At 39.0% G+C, this 20,554-nt stretch overlaps 2 protein-coding genes across 5 annotated transcripts; one reads left to right on the forward strand and one right to left on the reverse strand.

Moving 5' to 3' along the window:
* Positions 1-5,249: 5,249 nt before the first annotated feature.
* Positions 5,250-8,529, reverse strand: LOC111333733 (N-acetyltransferase family 8 member 2). Of its 4 annotated transcripts, XM_088750129.1 has the most exons (3): positions 8,374-8,519; positions 7,880-7,923; positions 5,250-6,028 (listed from the first exon to the last, which is right to left on the reverse strand). In XM_088750129.1, the coding sequence occupies exon 3, from the start codon at positions 6,024-6,026 to the stop codon at positions 5,259-5,261; it is 768 nt and encodes a 255-aa protein (XP_088606255.1). In that variant the 5' UTR covers positions 6,027-6,028; positions 7,880-7,923; positions 8,374-8,519; the 3' UTR covers positions 5,250-5,258. The 4 variants fall into 4 exon arrangements, with proteins under 4 accessions (XP_088606255.1, XP_022795097.2, XP_022795096.2 ...); XM_022939362.2 differs by lacking the exon at positions 7,880-7,923 and having other exon boundaries at positions 8,374-8,529; XM_022939361.2 differs by lacking the exon at positions 7,880-7,923 and having other exon boundaries at positions 8,272-8,519.
* Positions 8,530-13,508: 4,979 nt separating this feature from the next.
* LOC111333734 (uncharacterized) lies at positions 13,509-14,985 on the forward strand. The gene is made up of 2 exons (XM_022939364.2): positions 13,509-13,681; positions 14,244-14,985. Exons 1-2 carry the CDS (start codon positions 13,600-13,602, stop codon positions 14,834-14,836), a joined length of 675 nt encoding a protein of 224 aa, XP_022795099.2. The 5' UTR covers positions 13,509-13,599; the 3' UTR covers positions 14,837-14,985.
* Positions 14,986-20,554: the final 5,569 nt, after the last annotated feature.

The raw sequence follows: 20,554 nt of genomic DNA on the forward strand, positions 1-20,554 counted from the left end.
GATATATCTTATGAGACGTTTTGTAGTGTAGTACCGCTGAGTATTTTTATAAATAAGTTGTGCCGTATTTTGACGAGTCCGAAGGGCGAGCCAAAAAAACAAACAAAGACTAAAAATACTCAGCGATACTCTGACACAACAAAAGGTCTAATAGGAGATTTACCATCCACCACGCCAAATTGTTATTTCAGTGCGAGAGAAAACGAGTACAAATATCGCACGATATTTGTACTCGTTTAGCGCGTTAATTGCACTCTACGAAGCATAGTTGGATAATGATATACTGTAATCTAGGTATTTTTCTCGAAGCTTGTCTGATCATGAGTAAGTAACAGGTGACGTAGAGTAGCATCAGACGGAAATTGAAAAAAGGTTGTGGCCCGGCAACCTAAGGATACGGTAAACCTTTGCGGGTGCCATTAGCCGAAAAAACCTAAAAAATTTTAACGCTCTATTTGAAGCATAACCACCATAAACTATACATATCTGAAAAGGTTATGAAATGCACTATTCGGAAAAAATTCTTTCGTTTTAGTTTGATCTAACCGTGAACCGAATACACCACTTTCATAAATGGCTGCCGGATTGATATTCTTTTGTTTAAATTCAAATTAGCCTCACTAGCCTCGCTTGAGATAATGCATTCTTTTGAATTTTAAACTGGAGAACGAGGCCGGAAAGGCTAATTTAAATTTAAGCAAAAGAATATCGATCCGGCAGCCATTTATGAAAGTGGTCAATACGGCCCAAAGTTTTCATAACAATTGACGTCCCTTGGGTGACCACATGTCATGTTATGTCAACACTCTGTAAAACTCGAACTGCCGACCGCCAATAGAAACACAGAAGCGTCTAGCAGAGTCTCAGGAGACTCTCAGGAAAAACATATTTTGCGGCTAACTATCTAACAGTTACCCGTGACAGACCTTTAGTTAAATTCTGCCGAGCGGCAATTTTGATTTCGACTCTTTTTCCTTTTTTTTAAACCTAAAAACGACTCAAGCACGCTACGGTAAAACTTAGTGACTGCTGACACCGGTCGCCGCCCGCTCTGGAACGAAGTTAAATTTAATAATTGTAATCTCCATTTCTATACACGCAGGGTGGAAGAGGTAGTTTTCATAGACTTTTCCCCAACAAGATCAACAGGGAGAGCGGAATTGGAATCCCAGGATTCCGACAATCAAAAACCGTAGCAGAAGGAGAGCCGCACGGCAGCGGACGACATAAGGAGCCTGATCCAAAAGATGCACCAATCACAGCCGTAGATTTCCATCCAATCATAGCTGAGTAAAACAGCATTGAGGTGAGGTGCATGTATTCAATCGAACTCATCACCCGGAGAAGACTAGCAGATCGCGATCCTCATCCCTAGTGACCACGTCGTGAGACAAACGGTTACATTTTTCTCTTAAGGTAATAATGCTTAGTTTGGCATAGAAAAAATTTCAATAGAATTGGCTGTCGAGGGTCTACCGTATCCTTCATGAGAAGACACAAGGGGCTTGCACTGAAAGTATCCCAGAGAGCTCCATAAAATTCCTTATAATTTTATCATAAGGAATTGTATGGAGCTTTTTCAGCGTTAGTCGAGGCGCGGCGGATGTTGTCACGTATGATCATTGCGAGGTGTTTTTCCCGACACTCTTCTGACAGAAGAATGTCACATGATGACATGAATAAGCAATGAAAGCTTGGAAGCATGTTGCCACTGAGATTCTATCAACAATTTATTTTGGCTTTTACAGTGCGGGCCACCTCATGAGGTTGAACAACTCCTAAAAACAGGTGTACCCCTTCCCGCCACACTCCCGTGGACTCTAACTCCGAATTTAACATGGCAGGTTGAATAATAAACGATCCTGCGCTTCTCCTTAACTCGCCCTAATCAGAGACGCCAGTACTGCAAGCGGGCTATTTCAAAGTGTCACCTAGCCCGCAATGAACGTTTAGCACACCTGAGACATCAATCAGTGTTCTAAGCCATTCATCGAATAGCTTAAGTTTCCAGATCTTTTCATAAGATCACACAGGTTTCTCATCATTCCAAAGCTTATAATCCCATAAACAATGTAGGAATTGTTGTCTTAGACCATCCCCAACATTATTTAGCTCGTACTGTCGATACTGCAAGTAAAAGGGTCTTAATGGGATGATGGCTTTGATGGCTTATGGTTAAAAATTTTGGCCAATTAACAGCGAACAGTTTATCTCTTTATTTTGGTCACCGGAAAAAATTTTTATACTTGTTTGTTTTGTTAAAATTTGTCAGTTTGCAACCCCAACATATTTAGCTCGTACTGTCGATACTGCAAATAAAAGGGTCTTAATGGGGTGATGGCTTTGATGGCTTATAGTTCAAATTTTGGCAAATTAACGGCGAACAGTTAATCTCTTCTTGTTTGGTCATCAGAAAAATTTTTTTACAGTTAGTTTGTTTTGTTTTGTTTTGTTAAAATTTGTCAGTTTTACGCCAACGGCTAAATTTTTAGTCCGTTTTACCGCCAAGTCAGTGGACCCTCGTTTAAAAGTTGCAATTTGTTTAAACATAAAAAATATATTTACAGAATCGAAATATTTGGGAAGTGGGAGTTAGTTTGGAGAGGGCCTGGGAGGACCGGGAGTTCAGGGAGTGCGGAGCGTGGGCTTCACGCGTGTTAACGATCTATGCCAAGCCGCGCGCGCTGGAATCATAGGAGATTTGAGATCGTTGTCACGCACGCTTCCATTAACAATGAGACTATGCTTTGCAGTTTTTAGGAAAATCGCGAGGTGTATAAAATGACACAATATTTCCAACACATCTAAATAGATGGCAATTTACAATAAATGTCAACATCACGAAGTGTTAAATTAAATCTCATAATCCTTAAGTGGTTATTTACAAAGTGTAGAACAATACCGCGTGCAACGAAATCTTGTTGTTCTAGTGTAGTTTACACTCACTTTTTTCCAACAGTAACGCAAAAGTTGAACGTACTTTCATAGCAATATAACTCAGTAACTGGTGAAATCCAAACAAATATGACTGTGATTGATCGGTGAAGTACCAAGCTGAACTGTTCAAACAGCACGTAGCAATACATGGCCTGTATTTTGGTAATGAAGTCGGCGAACGATCATTCACCCTTGCGTTTTTCTAAATCATGCTCCGACAGAATCCCGTGTTGAAACGTTCTGTACACCAGATTTTTTCTATTAAAATGTCTCCTCTTGTTGCGGTTTCCTTTCTTGAATAGTGCCAGGTTCTCCCGACTAACTGCGCCACTGACACTCTTATCATGTTGTGTGTCCCACAAGCGTCTCTCGAGTGAAAGCAGTCTCGTATCAAAGCGGTACAAAAAGTAACACATAAACGCTATCGTGCAGAGCGCCACCAACAAGTTGAAAATAAACCCATAGCAGAGAGAAGTGTTGTAATATTTTCTGTGCATCGCACCTCGCCTGTTAAACAAGAGATTTCGGCATCTAAAAGGCTAAAAAATTCCTCCTTAACAAACGTCGTACCTAATCTTGTCAAAGTTTCTTTGGCGTAAGTGGCCTTTGTGTAATTGATAACGTGTCATACAGGATAACATTTCAGCCAAAATATGCAGCATAAATACAAATATTATGTCTCTTGGAATGCGCGTAATCTTCTTGTTGAAAGCTGTTTGGAGGTAGAGTTTTGAAACCGACAACTCACCAACTCACGTTGCATAAACAAAGATGGAAACTGCCAGTATTTTGTTTTTAAAGATGGCACTGAGCCCAAGCTGATATTTATCTTCAGTGAGTATCTACTTAATTTACTGCTTTAATTTCTGTTAATGCCTTTTAAAGATGTTAAAACCATTGTATTTTAAAGTTGACATTTCTGGACTTCGGCATTTCAACAGCTTATACGTAATAAGTAAAAAAAAGATTTTTAAAAGTACCAGTATTCAGTTACAACGCCGCAAAAACAAAAACAAAACGCCGTTTTGAAAATTTAGCTACCCTACATATATGGTGAAAAGATAACTCTTCTAAGTATAAACATGAAGTAAGCATTGTAAGCGGGATCTGACAGTTATCTACTAGTAGACAAAAACAAACTTTATTACCGGACACACTCAAGGGGGGTTGGGCGGGGGGAATTTGATGTTCATGATAGCGAGAGACGATCCGTTGTAGCGGGGTACAAGAGAAAAAAAATGTTTTGTCTCAAAACGTATGAAATGATGTGTAAGTACATATAGTTTCTAACGTAACCTCATGATCTTAAAAGGTCCGACCGCAAGCATGAAATTGTCATGTTTGTACCCAATTTAAGAATGGCAAGAATGGTTCTTTGTTTTCCTTCAATGTAATTTTACTTTCTTTATCAAGATTTTGGGCGAAACAGTAAAGTGTCCTCCATAGTGTGGAAAAAAAAGTCAAAACAAAAAACAAAAAAATTGAATAAAAACGCCAGTGGAATGCCACACTGGGGGTGAGGAGAGGGGGAACATTTCCCAAATAGCGAGAATCCGTAATGACGGGAGTTTGTTTCAGTCATTCGCATACATTACAAATATAGCAATATTTCATTGGCTAAACTAGATCTTAGCCCGAGGGGGTGTCATGGACGCTAAAGAGCATAATTTGGTATTAAACAGAGAAGTAATGATTAACTCGATGTTTGTAGACCGCATGCGCGAATTAAATTTCCACCCCAAAACAGCCGTGCCTTTATGAGTTTCGCCGGGGGACTGGCTCTTGTCTGCAATGGAGGGGTGTCCGTAATAGTGAGGTGTCCGCAAGGCGAGAGTCGATTGTACCATGCAGCGTAAAAATAACATTCAAATGAAATTAATATTTTGACCTACCTATATTGTGCAAGCCACGAAGATGTTATTTTTGTACTGAGGGGATCTGTAACTTAAGATATTACGATGCCATATCTTTTCTAAATTCCCGTAATATCCCGTAAGATCATCATGACCAGTCAGTAGTATTTAAAGCTTTACAAGTAACAGGTAGGCAAACTAAAAATAGATTTAGATTCAAAAACTGTAATAACACTGCCGAGTGATCGGACATCGATGTCTTTCCACCGCTTTAGAAACTCAACATCGATCGTTGGTGTAAGCAGTAGAGAGGGGGGCCAGGAAATTGCGACGATGGGGAGGGTGGAGAGTTATTCGAACTTAGACTTGTACGCGCAATATAATTCTAAAAATTTCACGGGAAACAGATGGGAAGGTAGCCATGCCTCTTCTTCGTTCAACAGAGTTTAAAAATGAGAGTCAAAGGAGTTACTGCACCTTCGCATGGTTTTTACTTCGACTTTCAAGATCGTAACAGTAATCATAGTGATAAAATCCTCTAAGGGCTACGTTAGCTAGCCTTTCTGACACCAAGTAAAATCCATGCTTTGGGTAAAATTTAAGTGCCGCCTCCTGAGCGCTAGTTGTCAAAAGAACAATTTGTTTATATCCTATCTCCTCTGCGTAACTCAAAAGTACATTCAATAATTTCTTAGCCACACCAAGTCGACGAAACTCGGGCAAAACAGCCATTCTCCGAAGTCTACCGACGGCGTCCCGATGCTTCCCGAAACTATCTTCGTGGTCTCTTCCAGGAACAAGAGCAACCATGCCAATAATTTTACCGTTGAGTTCAGCCACCCACATATGGGACCCTTTCTGGCCTAAATAAACACTATTTACATTGTCTAGATCGTTTTGTAAGCAGCTTCGAATGTACCTTGAGAACCCAATATGCAGTCCTGCGAACAAGGCAACCAATAAAACGAATAAAACTAAGAGATAAATTGGTAAAGACCAAGCGGACCATATGAAATTTAAAAGGACTGCGGGAAACAACAAACATAATCCATAAAGGAGAGCTTGGTACATGACGTCACGAACAAAGGGTCCTCGCATTTCCCCCATGCTTTGTGTAAAGATCTTGCGAACCATAGCACTGTCACGTGATTGAAATGATCTAATGATGACGTCAGTGTTTCTGTCATGCTCGGTTTCCCTTCCACTCTTCGAGAATTGCTCCTTCGATGGTTTCATTTCTACAAAGAAAGAGAGCATTCATCAAAAGTTTAAAAGCTTTGGAGCTGCATTCAACTAATAACATCAGACTGTTTTCTGTAACAGAATCATGGCGAAAAACAGCTAATATCAAAATCAGCCACAAAATAATGTTACAAATTAAATTCAGAAGCATAGGGCACCTGCTTCTCACACACTCGAGTCCAAAGAATGATTTTTTTATGAAAAAGAAAAGAAATAAATTCATTCTTTATTAAAAAATCAGAGCTAATATTAGAAACTGATGACTATTCCTTCTCCCTTTCGTTTCATTTTTTGTTTCATTTCATTTTGTTTCTGTTTTTATCTTTGGTTCCCTTATTTTTGTTAGATCAAAGAAAAGACTAAAAGTTGTTTATCTTCATAATTATCATTACCTATCTGTTTGTCAGAAAAGAGAATTTCTTAACTGGTCACTGCTTCAAATGAAAGCTTTTTTTTTTGGACAAATTTTGACTCATTACGCAGTATGTGGTAGATGTATACACATGATTTTCTTTGAAATTTCCCATATTAGTGATATGCTGTGCTTGTACAGTGAAACTTGTGCCCTCCTGAAGGACTCTTGTCAGTGTTTGACAAGACAGAAGTGACCACTAAATACAGTTTTGACTGTCAATGTAAATAATCGAGGAAATTCTTGGGGGCTGCATAATGTCTGCTACTGATGGGATCTGCTTAGTACAAGTTCCACGGTACTTAGATGACTCAGTAAGGCTCTTTGACAGAGTTGACCCATTTTAACTCCCACAAGTGACCATGACAGAATTTCTCCTTACAATATCAATATAATACCAAGCAGACAAGTGATGAGAATAAAGAAAAATATCAATGAGGGGATTTCAGGTTGATCTAATACCAAATTCTCCAAACCAACATTATAAGAACTGTGTGGCAGACAGTAATGAGAATCACTAATGAGGTCTTGAGAGCGAAAGAGTTGACCACTCAATTTGTTCTTCTAACCTTCACTTTAGGATCCCTAAGACTGACTAGCTTCTAATTTCTCCTTACAATATCACCCCTGAGTCACACATTTAGGTCATGAGAATAAAGAAAAATGATCAACAACTAAAGAAGCCCTTAATTGTTGAACAAATTCTCCCATCTAACACCCTAAGAAATGTGTGGAGAACAGTCTGAAGGATATCCATACAAATGTCCTAAAAAAAAATGTGACTTTAGTTGTCCCCATTTTTCCTCTTCCTTAGCATCCTGGCTGCTTACTTCTAACATAACAAAGTATTCCTCCTTGTTATCTCAAATTTCCAGTTGGTGACTTGTCACTTGTGTCCAGAAATGCAAGCAGATTTGATAAAATTTCCTAAAACCAAGTAAAGGTTCATGGATTTGACGATTCTGGCAAGTTTTGGTCAAATTCATTGATGTGATTTTGTCAAGAGCTTTGGTGAAATTTTGTGAGAATTGTCACTCTCACAAAATAATACATTTTTGGAAATATCGCTGACTTTTTTTAAAATTTTGAGGCTACATAAAAAGGCATTCTTAACATAAATATAATATACATTTTTGTTGGCGTATTTTAACATTTTGTGTCTCAGTGGCTTGCTTCATATCACAAAAACCTAGATCTCTCTGTTTATCCCTTTACATCAAAAACAGAACAATTTTATTAGGAATGGGAAACTGTTTAATAGTTGAAGAAAAGGGCCTCTGAGGGGAAAAATTGGCAGAAATTGGGAGGAAAGATGAAAATGTTCACAAAGATTAAGATAGAGCTGCCTCAGTTACTGCAAAATGGAGGATTCTATTTCCCAAAGATAGTAACATTTGGCACAGGCCCCACTGGAATATTTTTTCGAGAGACCAACCAAATCTTGAGCCCTCCAGTTGCAACCTTCAAATGCGTTGTCCACTAAAAAAAAAATGGGTGTTAGAATTTGGACCTCCATATGGAGGTTTGAGTTAAAAAATGGAAAGTCGGAGGATCCATCATTGGCATCAGTAAACAATGTGGTAGGTTTTTCTAACACTTACAGCCGGATAAGAATGAGTTTAGTGGAAATGGTGACTTATACCTACAAGCTCTAGAAACACAATTGAGGCCTATACACAAATTCAAAAAAATCCTTATAACATTCCCTCTAGTAAACTTCATTTTTACTACAACGTAAGTAATGTGTTGAAAAAATTAATATCTGGTGTTCTACCGACCTGTACACAAATTTGAACAGGGAATCGAGTGTCTACACTCCAAAACTACCTAGAATTTTGAAACTGTGCATGTTACAGATTGGAGGTCATTTCACAGAGCTGCGGCGGGTTGGATGTAGAAACGCATCGTGTAGTACTTCATCATGGTTACCTCATACTCATCTAAGCTTGAAGATCGGTCTGAAGGTCTGTTATGGTTTGTTCTGCAGTGTACCGTGTAAAGCAACCAAACAGCGATGGACAGCGACCATTTTTAAAATTCATGGCTAGTTGCAGTCAGCGGTCTTCTGTAGCAGTAAAAGTGTATTATGTATGGTAAATAGAATTTTCCCGATCACACCCAACGTTACCTTTATCAGAAAATGGTGGGGGTGACCGCTTAAATCAATACACATACAGGTTGACCTCTTAAATAGAGGTTCTATTGAGTACAAGTAATACAAAAGACGATAAATATTGCCATTTTATATCATAATTGACAACTTGATGTACAAAAGCTCGCTCAAAATACTGCTGAGATTTAGAGGTTTCGGGGCAGAAAGTCAACATAGATTATCATATGACCCGCTCGGCCCCGATCGCGCAATTCCATAGAAAACCATACCGAAAGCTGACGTGTGTAGGGCCGGACGAGTTTACGTGAGCCAGCGCTACCCTCTCGTCGTTTTGATGCAAAATCTTAAAGGAAAACAGACTGCCGATAAGAAGAAAAAAGTTGCGCTCTTCAAGGAACTCGAAGTTTATTGTTCTGACTTGAAAAAATAAATGAAAAGTTTTAATTTCAGAATCTTTTTTTGTGCGTGCCCGTCTATCACGTCCTATTTTCGTTGAAATTCTCGATACTTCGTGGTCGTATGATAAAATGCTTATCAACTAAGTTTGGTTGGGTTGGACGAGAAAGTATTTGCCTCTCGGTCATGAGTCACGGACCTCGCTACGCTCGCTCCGTACGTCCTCCCGCTCAGTCAATTAGTAAATGTTATTTTTTTCCTTGAAATGTTATTCATAGTTTTATTGGATATATTTAATAATATTTTTTATTTAAATATTATTTATATTTATTTTATTGGAGTGGCTCCACTTTAAGTGACCGTTTAATATAGATGAAAAACAACACAGCCGTTAACGTTGGGAGGAGATTGGGACCGTGACTCACTCAGAGGTGACCACGTCCACTCAATAGAGGTTAACCCTAAATGGAGGTAAAAATTACATTGATCGAGAGGGAAAAAATATCGGGACTTTGATAAACGACCGCTTAAAACAGGGTGACCACTGAATATGGTGCCGCTTAGGGGAGCTTCGACTGTGTTTTATTCTTTACTTTTTATTTTTTTACTTCACTAGTTTCCTCATTTTTTTCCGTAAGTTGATTTTTTGCTCCTTTTCTTTTCATGCTACCCTGTAACCTTTTCACTCCCTTTCGTTGCTACTCAGTTTTGTCTCTCTGTTTCTGTTGAATTGTTCCATTTTCTTTCCATGGCATAGACCACTTCAACGACATTTTTTAAAGAGAATTTTCCCTGAATTTGTTTAAAAACTTTTTTTAAGAATTGCTAATAAAAGTGATGAAATAAAGAATGAAAGTGTGCATCTTTTGTTTGGTTTAGTTTTTAAATGAAGTTTACTTTTGTTTTGCTTCCTTACGTTTTGTTTTGTTTTGTTTTTGCTTTTGTTATGTTTGTTTTTGTTTTTTTATGATTACTTCATCATTCGATTACCAATTCTCTTTCGTGTATCATTTTCAAGTTTGTATTTATTTCAGTTAATTTAGTTCTATATTTCTCAGAATTATTGAGAATTACTAACTGATAGCTATGACAACCTATCAGCATTTCCCTGGACAAGCATGGTCACAACTATGTAAGAACAGAGGATTTTGGTTTTGTGAAGATGAATCAAGCCCTGTAATATTCTTATGAGGCCCACTATTGACGGTTAATTGGCAGTAAATTTTCTGAAGTCTTCCCTTTGCACTCTGTTAACGACGAAAGACCCCCAAAGTTCCCCTTGAAAGTAATGTGACCAACCCCCAAAATCCGTCACACCCTTCCCCCCGATAATCCGGTACTAATTTATTAATGGTGAATGTTCCCCAATTATTTTCCCGGCGTCGTATTACAGAACCGGATATTGTTCAATTCCGGTAACTATATTTGCCTCGTTCTTTTCTGTAAAGGCTATCATAAAATCGTTGTAATGTGCACGGGCACGTACATGCGTGAATTTCCCCTGTTTCTCGTTTAATTTGCTGCACTTTCAGTTCTTGCTTAAATTTTTTCAAGTTCTTGGTTATTTCCCCTGAAAGTTTATTTGTCCTAGGAAATCGTTAGCTGATAATTAACAACTATTCGCTGTCTTAGAGAAGGCTAATGGTAGATATGGTATGCTTGAAGCCGAGTTTTTTTATGAGCCTGTACTTCCCAAAGTTTTCGCCAGCGTTTTCAATACACTAGTGAATTATTGTCTCAATTTATCGACAAGCAATTACACGATTTTGATTGTATTTGTGTCGAGGGTACTGACGACGTTTCTTTTTATTTTCCAGTTGAATTACATTGGTAGAAGGCTCGTAACAAAAAAAAAAGAGATGATCCGATGATATATAAAAATTGTTTCGGCAATGGCTGACTGTGTATCAAGGCAGATATTGGGAGTTTGTGAAAGCTATTTCTAAGTCATACCATCAATGTATTTGCCCCGATGTATTTGTTCGATAATCTCAATGAACCCTATATCCACGTGTTTTTTTACCATCGGTGCTTTGAGAGGTTTGAAGTGAACTCTGTTGTCGAGTTGCAATTTGGCCTCTTCTGTTTTTTCTGTCTCATTCATGATGACTGTTGTTGAGTTGCTTCTGTGAAGTTTAAAGCAGAGTTTTTTTTTTCAACTTTTTTTTTAGAGCCGTGGTCTCATTGCGTTACAAAGTAGTGTTGAGGGGTTTTTTATCACTCGCTTGGCGAGTTAACAAGGGGTACTAAGACTCTGTAATTTTCTTCTTTATTCTCTACTCTTCTATTGTTGCTACTACCTTCTACTACCACTGCTATTTCTCTTCCAACTTCAGCAAGGAGTGCCCTTGCATTTAATGTAAAAATCACAGACATGTTTGGGTTAGCTGACCGTGGGAATTTCCAAAACAGGATATTCAATGTGGGTAAAACTCAAGGTTAGTTTCACCAACCCAAACATGACCACCTATGAAACTAATTATCCTCAACCATAACAGGCGATTAAAATGTCTAGCACGGTAAGAACTGAGCCAAGTTCAAGCACACACTAAAAATAAGTGATCAAAACTATAAATTTACCAAAATAACACGTAGACGCAAAAAGGCGAGACTCATCAAAACAAAAGGTAAACCTAAAAATACTCGAAAGCAATCCTTTAAAATACTCTACAACTGTAGGTTTTGGCTTAGATGCAGTAATCTCTGCAAGTTGTGTTATGACAATTTTCCAAGTAGTTCTGAAGGGCAATAAATGACTGAACTGGTGGCATTAAGTTTAATATGAAACCGAAGTGGTTCTTTGTTTTGTCCGGCTGTGACTGTATTGAAGACGCATTCGTCTGTGAAAAAATCTCGCAAGAGTTGGCCTGACTTTACATTTGTTTAAAAGTGAGTGCTTCGAGGTCAGAAGTGTCATCCCTTAATTCGGCTATTTCATCGTTTTTTTTTACAATGTTCGCCGAATACCTTCCTTTGTGTGAGGTATTTTGCCAGAGAATTGTTAAAGGCAGATATTGATCAGCGATCACATGTAAACGGTTGACAAATCACGTAGACTTTCGTTTCGTCGATATCGCACTGAGAACGGTTTTTCTTGTCCCTTTCAGTTGAACGGTAGGCACCGAACCCGGAAGAATTCTTCGCCTAGAACCTTCGAATTGCACAGATCTCTCGAAACAGTCTTCCGAAAAGTGTTTGGAGCAGATCACAAATGTTCCTACAGGATTGAAGTTTGCCCGGCGAGTTTGCACAAATCGCACCCGTTTTTCCCGCTTCGATGCAGAGAAATACCACCAGCATGGTTTGGACGATTGCTACAGCCTTGAGTTACACATCAATAGTCCCTTTTACAGTTGTGGGCTTGGTGGCCAAGCCTTTGAACAGGAGTGAGGCTAAGGGTGACCCTGTTGGGATAGAGACCTGTATCTAGTTAGCATGATAACAAAGTAATTTGCATTTGAAAAGTTCAAAGGCTTAGCCACCAAGCCCACAACTGTAAAAAGGACTATTCCCCTTTATTTTTGTATTTGTTTTCGAAAGAATAGAGTAAAGCTCTGTTATGTTTGACATTTTCCATGTGAGATTTTCAAGTTGAGCCTTTGACATCACTTCCTCTGAACCTTGGGATCAACTTCAGGAACATCATTCAAGTAATGGCGGTCGCGAAATCGCGAATTTAACAGCTCAAAAGATACCTCTGGTGCTCGAACTAGATTGAAATTTGGCAAGATTGGTGAAGGAGATACGCTGAACACGAAAAAAAAAGTACAAAAATTTTGATTTCACGGGCACTTTAGAATTAATTACGTGACAGATTATCAATCACACATTTCAGATTGCATGAACATTACACTATGCAGAAAGGCTTTCCAGACTAAATTCTGAGAAATATAACATAATATAAATATTTAGCAAGTATTTCCTTCCCAAACAAGATATATATTGCTTGCAATAAAAACGATGGAAAATCATGTGCATAAAATATACTTTTTATCACATATCAGCCAACATCCGGGTTGTGAATAAATTTAGTCCAGGTCTTAATCTAAATAAAGCTTGCGTCTCAGGTAAGTTCACGGAGTTTAAAAGTATCTCACACCATCTAACTCAAATTCTCTTCTTCTATCTTCATCGGAAAAAGTGACTTTTTGCATTTTCCGCCTGGCTTCGTTTTCGAAGGCACCATACGTCATACGTGGGCTGTTTAAACATCCACATCTGATATGTTAACCGCAAACATCAAAATGCGGTTAGCAGTTTGAGGTTTTAGCAGTTAGAAGTTTTGAGTTTAATTAGCTTTTAGATCGATGTCGCCTTTCGCCTGAAAAATTCAACATGTGCACCACCATCTTGAATTAAACCAAAACACCAAGTGTAGCCAAATATTTGGTTTCCTAGCGTCCCAAACGGGATATTTTTACAGGACATTCGTGAGAACTTTCGGACAGGAAGAAGAACCTAAAACTGCGTCGACTGAGGTTTAAATGTTGACCGCAAACAGCGAACGTGACCGCCAAATTCTTGTCACGGATATCTGGCGGTTTACGGTCACACGTATTCAGAAACAAAGGCGGATCTAAAACTGACCTCTGACTAACCGTGTATTTAATTCGGTGCTACAGTATTTTCCACTTCAAACGTTCAAGATGCAGTCACCAAAATTTAGAAACGTCTCGCAAGAAGAAGAGTTAAAAAAAGCAAAGTGGTACAAAGAAGATCTTGATAAAGGTTAGTGCGTGAAAGAAGGGAGCTTTCGAAGGGAGCGCTAAATAGCGCAGAAAAAATTGTTTATAAAGATACACTTTATAAAGATACACTTTGAAATGGTGGTCGTCACTTTGAACTGGAGGTGGCGAATTGCCAGGTCTAAGTAGCGCTCGCCAGTTCAAAGTGGCTAAACACCATTTCACAAAAGAGTGTTTTTAATAATTACTTTGTTATCTAGTTCCAATTTTAATTCTAGATTTGCACGTATTACTTACTAATCCTTAGTTTTGAGGGTCACAGGTTTGTCAGCGTAAGCCGTTATGTGTACATCCTCCTTAAATAAAGTTGACTTACTTACTTATTTACTGACGACCTCGATGGGCACTATACCTGAGCCCAATTCACTGTCGAACAAATTCCGACGATCATTCCTGTCACTTGCATGTGAGAGATCCTTGACTCACCTCCCTTCCCCCTCCCCCTCCTCCTCCCCTCCCCCTCCCCCTTTCCCCTTCTCCCTCCCTCCTCCCCCCATTAACTTTTCCTGACAGATAGTTGACTTTGCTTTGGGGTCATTTCTTAGGTGGTTGGAGAGAACTACACAAAAGTGCCGGTGCAGCCTATTGGATGAAAGTCTTCCCAGAGGAAGAAATAAAGATAAAAATTCTCATGATGTGGGAGCTACCGGTTCCGGTGGATAAAGTCGTAAAGGCATTGAGTCCATCCAACATAGAAATCCGCAAAAGGTGGGACGAAGCTTTTGCTGATCCAGAGGTCTTAAAAAGTTATTCCGACGGAAGCCACGTCATTTATATAAAAGTCCTTACGCCATTTCCGCTGTGGGACCGCAGTTTTGTCGCGTACAATCCCCCCGACCAAAACGTTGACTGGTACGGGAAAGAGGCAAAGATGATCCTTGACATACCTGCTTGGGACGAGTCAAAACCAGTTGGCGAGGATGGATGCGTAAGGGCAACAAATGGAGGAAACTTCACCATCCTTGTTCCTGATGATAAAGATCCCACCGGGGCGTGTAAAGTGTTCGCGTTGAGGCATAACAATTATGAGGGCTGGGTCCCTCAAGCCCTGATGCGCTATGTTCTCCCTCTGAGGTTGCCTACAACGTTGAATATTTACAGGAAGACTATTATCGAAGGTTGCAACAAGTATTTTTAAGATGTACATTAACCAGGTATCAATCTGACGCCTCATCGCTCAGAAAGCCGACTATAAACGGACATTTCCTTCAACAATATTTGTCGACATCAGCGTTTTTTTTTACAAATGAAAGCAGCGGATTAAATTGATGATAACGAAAGAAGTTCGTCCGACTTGTTCGTCATTTTACAATCTGAACTTATCTCCCTTCTCTCCATTGCTCACTCCCTCGTCCACATACCCCAGTTCCATACTTTTCATTATTTTCCGCTTGAGTAACCACCTGCTAATTTAAAACAAGCACGTAGTAAGCTTCAAACTCAAGCACGTCAGACGTTCGTGTTTCTAGATAATAAGATAAAAACAATAATTAATTACTTTCGTAAACTCATGAAAGGTCTTCGAGACATTCCTTTGAGAAACTAGCTCGAAAACCTCTTCAAAATAGGTAAGCATATACATAAAGAAATACTGTGAGGGTTAGGTTGACAGCGAGCTATTTTAATTTGGTAACATGATTTCTCGATCGCTTTAATTGCTCAAGCTGTTTGGTTAGCTTGCAGCTAGCTTCTGTACCGAGCGTAGAATCAGGATTAAATCATGACTTGGCTGACAAAATTTGAGGAACAATTCTCTTGATCGTTTACGGTGCTATGAACAACTTATACCGACTTGTTATAATTCTCTTACTCCGAGTGCAAGTAGAACGCGCAACGAAATTTCTGTGGGGTTGTGATTGATTTTGCCTGTTAGGTTGATTCATTATGCACTAATCTCGATTTCCCGAGCATATCCAAGCGCCCCTTATAGCCTCAAGTCTACACCTTACATCACAGGTTTTCAGCGTCTTCGGCGGCCGAACACACACATTTGAGTCGGGTGAGTTAATTGGGAGGGAAACCAACCCTCTGACAAATTCAATCGACTATAATGTTTGTCTTCATGCTTGAGATCACCGTTTCAATTTGCATCAGTTTGAACTGCCTAGCTTACGCAAAATTTCTAAACGATTGTGTGCTTTTGCCGATGTGAGCCCGGTTTATATACCAGTTCAAGAAATATGTTCAATAGAGTAAAAACTTTGACTTCTTCCAAAATGGTGGAGATGAATCAACCTTAGCTTGTCGGAGAAGAAAAGGAGAGGCGAAAGCCAATTTACTTGCAATTTGTCTGTGAACGACAATAAGGCTCCCCTCCCTTGCCTACAACGTTAACTCGACTGAATATGGAAGATTTCTCTTGGAAATTAACAATGACTAAGCCAGTTTTTTTAATTTACTTTTTTATTTCAACAAAACCTACAAAAACTAATGACGAGGTAGCTTTCTTAATAAGGTAAATTTCCAAGAAAAAAAAAAACCAAATAGCTAGTTTTAGTGGTATATTAGCTAAAACATTGTGCAAAGGCAAATCTCTGTAATCCTGCTTACAATATCAGCCTGAAATAACCTGTTTTGTGTTGATCTGTGAATAAAGATTTCGACCTATTATTGTTGGAACAGTATTTCTCCAATCAACAATGGTATTAAGAACCCCAGCCATCAATGTGAGCCCTTCAATTTCTTCAATATTATAAACAAGAAATCTATGGGACATTATGTTGTCACAATGGGTTAATTTCACACAAGACTCATTAGCCTTTGATATTCAGAAAGGATTTTCTTGGCCAAACGAGCAAAAACACTGTTTCTTTGAAACTTTCACGTATAAGATAGATATTCATGCGCTTCGGTCTAGGGCGTTGTACAAACAGTCCCGGATATCCTACTTTTTGACCATGTTCTAATTATTATAAACGCATCGACTTGAAAATGGAAATTTTTAACGATCTCGTCATATCAGTTATTAGAAAGGCAATGACGAAGAAATCTTATTCATCTCAAGAATTATTATATATTAATTATGTGCGTTATTGTGTGCCTCTTGCCTGATGCTGAAAAAAAATCCGGTTTCTTTGTCCTCCTTTACACACCTCATTGGAACGTTATCTCTTTCGGTTTCGGTGCGATCGCCACTTCGAATATAGTGATGGGCTGATAACGAAGTATATGGGGTCAGTGATATGAAACAATCGTGAAAAAGACTTGGATCTTGGATCACTAAACAAAGATTGGTAAAGTAATGAAAATTAATGGATCCCAACGTTCGTTAACATAAGTTGTTCTGCTCTCTCTTTCAAGATAACTTCAAATAGTATTTCATTTTTCATTGTTTTGTAACCACTTCCAATCCTCTCTGCGTACTTTCTGCGTACTTCCTGTGTACTTCCTGCTTACTTCCCCGCGTACTTACCCAGAAGCTCCTTCTCGGGAGGATCGAAGACCGTATCCGAGAAACGATGGAAATCGAGCCTACCGGAAGGACTGGGGCCCTTTTTCTAAGTTCTAAGTAGACTTGTGGGAACCAGAGCTTCCAAGGGCTTGGGTCGGGAGACACCAAAAGCCTCTGACATATTTGAAATCTTAACGCTAGATCCTCATCAAGCATGCCAACTCTTAAACGACATAACACCATAAAAAATATTAATTCATCCTCCACAGATACAGTTCTTCGATTTGTATTTGTAGTGTTTGGATGTGTCTGGAGACAATTTTTCCAAGTTCCTGTAGTCCAAATGAGAGGCTGTTTCTCCCCCCAGAAAATCAAGAACCATAGAAAACATCTGTTAGTTCTCAAATCTGAACCAGTGTAAAATTTGACCAGATCGTCATTGCTCTTTACAGTTTCAATACTAAATGTTTTTTGAGAATTTAGCATTTCCAGCTCCTTCCTTACATTTCTCTCCAACTCCAGCTGTTTCTCTAACTCCTTGATTTTATTTGTCAGTTCTAACTCTTTTTCTTGCCATTCCTTCATTGCGTTTGAGAGTTTCTCCTCCTTTGACCTAAGTTCTCGTGCAAGCTTGTCATTTTCATTTTCGACAAATTCTCCGCTTACAAAAGCATTTCCAGTCTCCCCACTCTCTACAACAGGACTAGCTTCATTATTTTGGAGGGTCGAGTCAAAAACTTCGAGAGCGAATTTTGCTGCAGTCGTCGCAGTCTTGTTTGTTTTTAATTTTTACAGTAGTTGCCGTTTGCTTTCCTTGGTAACAAGGCTTCTTTCTCTCTGACTTTTTAACTGAAAACGTGAACCTTGATGGCACAGATCCCGGCTTCAGACGAATTCTCTGTCCACCAAGTGGCTTGATAAAGCAAGCTGGTTCAAAATGCTGGCTACAAATGTAAGAGTGTCTGGTAACTGGACAGTTTCCTCTGCGTATCTTGACGAGCCATTCAGCAAGCAAGCTCTTGTCTAACAAAGGTAGCGAATGCTAAGATAATTCCTTTCATTCATGTTTTGAACTCCTGTTCGTAGATCCAAAAGCTATACAATGTTTGACCATGGTTGGAAAAGCAAGAAAATGCTTTACGTGATGAAGATATAAATGAAAACGTTCTGAACCCCAAAGATTTATAAGCAAATATCGTTACGATTCACTCTGTAGCTCGACTTGATAGCCTTGATAGTTTTGATCCTACAGTCATCGGAATACCGCTGGATTGTCGGAGTGGCGTGTAAATCTCCGATAAGAACTATTGCTTAGGGTAAGGGTTAGGGTTAGAAAATGTTACATGTTAGTCAGTAGAGTCTTTTAAGGAAGTAATATAACGAAAGAGTTCTTAGTGATATTTTGGGAAACATTAACATATTTTGACGAAAAAGGGTAAGAAAGACAAATGAGTGAATATGTAATGATAATGGGACTGAGTGGACTCCAATGGCTCATTTCTAAAAAACTCATTTTCGTACGAATGTTTGAGACCCAAGCCTCGCTTTGAAAAAGAGGCTTAGGTCATTCAGATTGCAATGGCGTATTCGATCTGTAAACAGGTGGTTGACAAAATCAGACGACGAAAAGTACGAACTAGATGATGATAAATTCCTAAGGACACGGTCACGGTCGTCTTATTGGTGCCTAAAATGTACGCCTCAGGTTTTTATGAAATCCTTTTAGAAACAAACGGATGTCTGTGATAGAAGTATTTTCATTAAAGATTTTTGAACAATTGTAGCTAGGAAAGGGTTTTTTTCAGAACTTTTATGTTTGGCCTCCCTTAGTTTCTCTCGCCTCGGCATGTTTGGAAGAAAGTTCTGTAGGGGAGTCGAGACCAAGAAGAAATGTTTCCGTTGTGCGTTTACCCATGGCTTTATGGGTAAACATTTATTTTTTCAATAACTTTATTAGCTGATTGGACGAAGCATAGCTCCATCGTTCTGTATCATACTCCACTAACAAATCAAAATTCCTTAATTGGTTCTGACGAAGGACTAACGCTTGAAACGTCAGCTTAGAAACTCCTTACGGTGGCTAATTTACATGACCAACGCAGTTAATAAAACCAAACTGTCTTGTATTGCTCCCCTCACCAACGTAGCATCACAGTTTCAATAGAAAATTACCCCATTTTGTGGTTGAACTAAAAAGGTTAACGTTTATTCTTGTACGAAACGGCTAAAAAAACCCGTCTCCGCTTTCCCTAATACACACTAGTCCGTTCGCGTTGAAGTGGGGCCAAAAAAAAAAAAAATAAAGTTCCATTATTTTCTCTTAGTGAGGTCAGGTTCCTTTCCCTAACATATCGTCGCATACGTAAGGAAATGTGGACACGAACGATTCTCCCTTTATTGAGGAGTAGTCTAAAATTGTGTACGCTTGTGAGCTCTCTGTATAGGAGATTCCCTTGGTAAACCTACCACCACAAATCTCTCATAATTAGGTGAAAATTGTGAACGTTTTTCAATAATTAACGTTTTACCATATTTTGGCTTATTATACGGCACAGAAAAATGTGGGAAGCGGTATTTCCAACCGGTTTAGAAAGCCGAAAATCCTTGGGAAAGGTGAGCACATAACATTAATAACTCAACGCCTCCGACTTTCGATTAACTCACCACGCAAAAAAATTGGTGCCATAACTTCAAGCTTCAGCTTCCTCGGCTACAGCTTGTCTCCGGAAACCAAGATAGTTGAGTAGGAAGACTTGAAAATACAAAGATGTGTTTAAATAGAAAAAGATTCATTTACGCCCTATCAGTAGTATTAATACCGTGATTGGCACGGATTGGAAATTTTCAAGATGCACGAAATTTTCGGAGCTTCATCGGCTCGCAAAGCAAACCCTGGAAATCAGTAGGCGTGGAAAATAGAAGGTCGGAGAAATGCTCACCATACTGCACAATTTCTACCTCGAGAACAGGGCATTGTTTGATTTACGGTTTATGCAATTAATGACACTAGCAAAGTCTTCTACAAATACTTTTGGCTGTGTAACGCCTCCATAAAAAAAAAATAATGCAAATTTAGCTTTTGGTTATGCTAGCGAAAAAAAAGTTAAAGATTTGATATCAACGTTTCGTTTGTCATTATCAAGTTTTTCAGGCTTAATTAAGGTGTCTAGAGAACTGAATCCGGTTCCGGCTATTATATTATTGACGGATTTTGAAAACAAATCGTCTGTCAGCAATAGTCTCTTTTACAGTTGTGGGCTTGGTGGCCAAGCCTTTGAACAGGAGTGAGGCTAAGGGTGACCCTGTCGTGATAGAGACCTGTATCTAGTTAGCATGATAACAAAGAAATTTTCATTTGAAAAGCAGCAACATCTCTATCATAACAAGGTCACCCTTAGCCTCACTCCTGTTCAAAGGCTTGACCACCAAGCCCACAACTGTAAAAAGGACTATTAGGGAAGTTTT

This window comes from Stylophora pistillata, chromosome 2, assembly GCF_964205215.1.
Source record: "Stylophora pistillata chromosome 2, jaStyPist1.2, whole genome shotgun sequence".
NCBI lineage: Eukaryota > Metazoa > Cnidaria > Anthozoa > Scleractinia > Pocilloporidae > Stylophora > Stylophora pistillata.

Bases quoted from the DNA above. Each gene is read 5' to 3' on its own strand.
- LOC111333734 (XM_022939364.2), top strand. From the start codon at position 13,600: ATGCAGTCACCAAAATTTAGAAACGTCTCGCAAGAAGAAGAGTTAAAA. The intron at 13,682-14,243 runs GTTAGTGCGTGA...GTCATTTCTTAG, and splicing joins CAAAGAAGATCTTGATAAAG to GTGGTTGGAGAGAACTACAC.
- LOC111333733 (XM_022939361.2), bottom strand. From the start codon at position 8,293: ATGCACAGTTTCAAAATTCTAG. The intron at 6,029-8,271 runs GTAGTTTTGGAG...CTTTCTTTGTAG, and splicing joins GCACAGTTTCAAAATTCTAG to AAATGAAACCATCGAAGGAG.